This window comes from Sceloporus occidentalis, unplaced genomic scaffold, assembly GCF_023333645.1.
Source record: "Sceloporus occidentalis isolate IW3139 unplaced genomic scaffold, rSceOcc1.0.p SCAF_1, whole genome shotgun sequence".
NCBI classification, from domain to species: Eukaryota; Metazoa; Chordata; class Lepidosauria; order Squamata; family Phrynosomatidae; genus Sceloporus; species Sceloporus occidentalis.
Genome location: NW_028316981.1, coordinates 216805913 through 216807703, shown reverse-complemented (window position 1 = coordinate 216807703; position 1791 = coordinate 216805913). Strand labels below are relative to the sequence as shown.

At 39.1% G+C, this 1791-nt stretch overlaps 1 protein-coding gene across 1 annotated transcript; it reads left to right on the top strand.

Annotated features, from left to right (window-relative positions):
* Positions 1 to 452: 452 nt before the first annotated feature.
* On the top strand, positions 453 to 1427 carry LOC149323415 (taste receptor type 2 member 8-like). The gene is given in 2 exon segments (XM_089511175.1): positions 453 to 980; positions 983 to 1427. Coding segments are annotated over 2 exon segments (936 nt in total). The 3' UTR covers positions 1391 to 1427.
* Positions 1428 to 1791: the final 364 nt, after the last annotated feature.

Below are 1791 nucleotides of genomic sequence, written 5' to 3'. Positions count from 1 at the left end.
CTACAGCCAGAATCACATTTGAGAATAAGGAAGTTTATTTGAAGCAACAGTGCTTTTAGATGCACTGAAGGCATGCCCAGGAAAGCTTTTAAACCACATAGAACCTTATTGATGTTATAATGGCTTGGATTAAAAATGCCACATAGGCAGACAGTGAAGCAGATACCCCACCATTAGCTGGTGTTTTGGCTGATAGATGAGGGTGCTTTCAGCCTGCAAGTTGTTTTTCAGCATGCGCAGTAAACACATGCCAAAGAAAACAAGCAGAACAAGTTTCTTATCTCAGTCAATAACAGAATCCTCCTTAGATTTGCATTGCTTTCTATATTAGGATCTGTCTATTTAAAAGCTCCAAACAGCACAGTGTATTTTGCCAGACCTCACAGATAAACCAGGCAAATCACATACAGATACATCCTCTCGTTTTTTCCTTTATTTCGAAATTGGCGAGAATGGTTAGCAACTCAGTTTCTCCACTGGATATGTTCTTGTGGGCCATTACGGGGACTATATCCATGGCTTCCCTGTTAGGAAATGGATTTATCACAGTTGTGCTGGGACAACAATGGCTTCGAAATAGAAAGATGCTGACCTGTGATTGTCTCCTGATTAGTTTGAGCACATCCAGATTTATGATGCAGCTGCTATCCTCAATGAACGCTCTTCTTTATCACATCTCCTCAGAGACATATGTGAATACTTCCAGACAGGCAGTTTTGAATGTTTTCTGGATGTTTTTCAACATGGCCAGCCTCTGGTGTGCTACTTGGCTAAGTTGCTTTTACTGTGTGAAGGTCACTAATTTTGCCAATCACGTCTTCCTCTGGCTGAAGCAAAGAATCAACATGCTTATACCCAGACTGCTTGGAATATCAGTAGTCATTTCTAGCGTCTTCTTTCTTCCTCCACTGGTTGAATATTTTGGACACAAAAAATCTGGCAATCTAACAGAGAGTCTGCCAGGAAACATCATCCAAAGTGGGTTATACAGTATCACAACATAATCATTATTTTTCTTCCTCTGCATTCTACTTATACTTGTATAAATTTCACCCTAACCATAATTGCAACTATTCTTTTGCTTGTCTCCCTTTGGAAGCACACAAAGAATTTGAAGAAGAGTGGTGCTGGCGTTAAAGACATCAACACTCAGGTCCATATGAATGTCATAACATTATCGTTGTTTTATGTCTTCTTCTATGTTCTGTATTTCACTAGCATGATAGTCTTTTCCAGTGATGTTATTAGGATTGGAAGCACTGACAGACTAGTTATGGAAATCGTTACAATTATATTTCCTTGTGCACACTCCATCATATTAATATCGACCAATCCCAAACTGAAAGAAATGGCCGCTCGCATTCTGAATATCAGACAGAGAGCTTCATAAAGAGGAGAGAAGGACAGAAGTTATGCATTCTTTGTATGTATGCACTCTTTGTATGTAAACATCCAAACAAGGGAGCCTGCTAACCATCAAAAAGGAATGTGGAGAATCCATCCCTCTAGATCTTTGAACTGTCTTGAAAATGCAGGATAGACCCTTGAGAGAGCTGAATCCTATGCTTCCTCTTCAACACACATCTATTCCTGACATGTGGTAAAGACTCCTCTTAAAACCCAGATCCAGTCCTGCCTAGAAAGCCAATTCTTTGTAATCACTTATTCAGACACCTCTACCTGACAAATACTATCACACATGCTATAGTAATTTCAAAAGGAGAAAATACTCATTGACTGTCTTCATTTTCATATGAAACAATTAAATCAGTAAACAAAACCTCAAAAGAG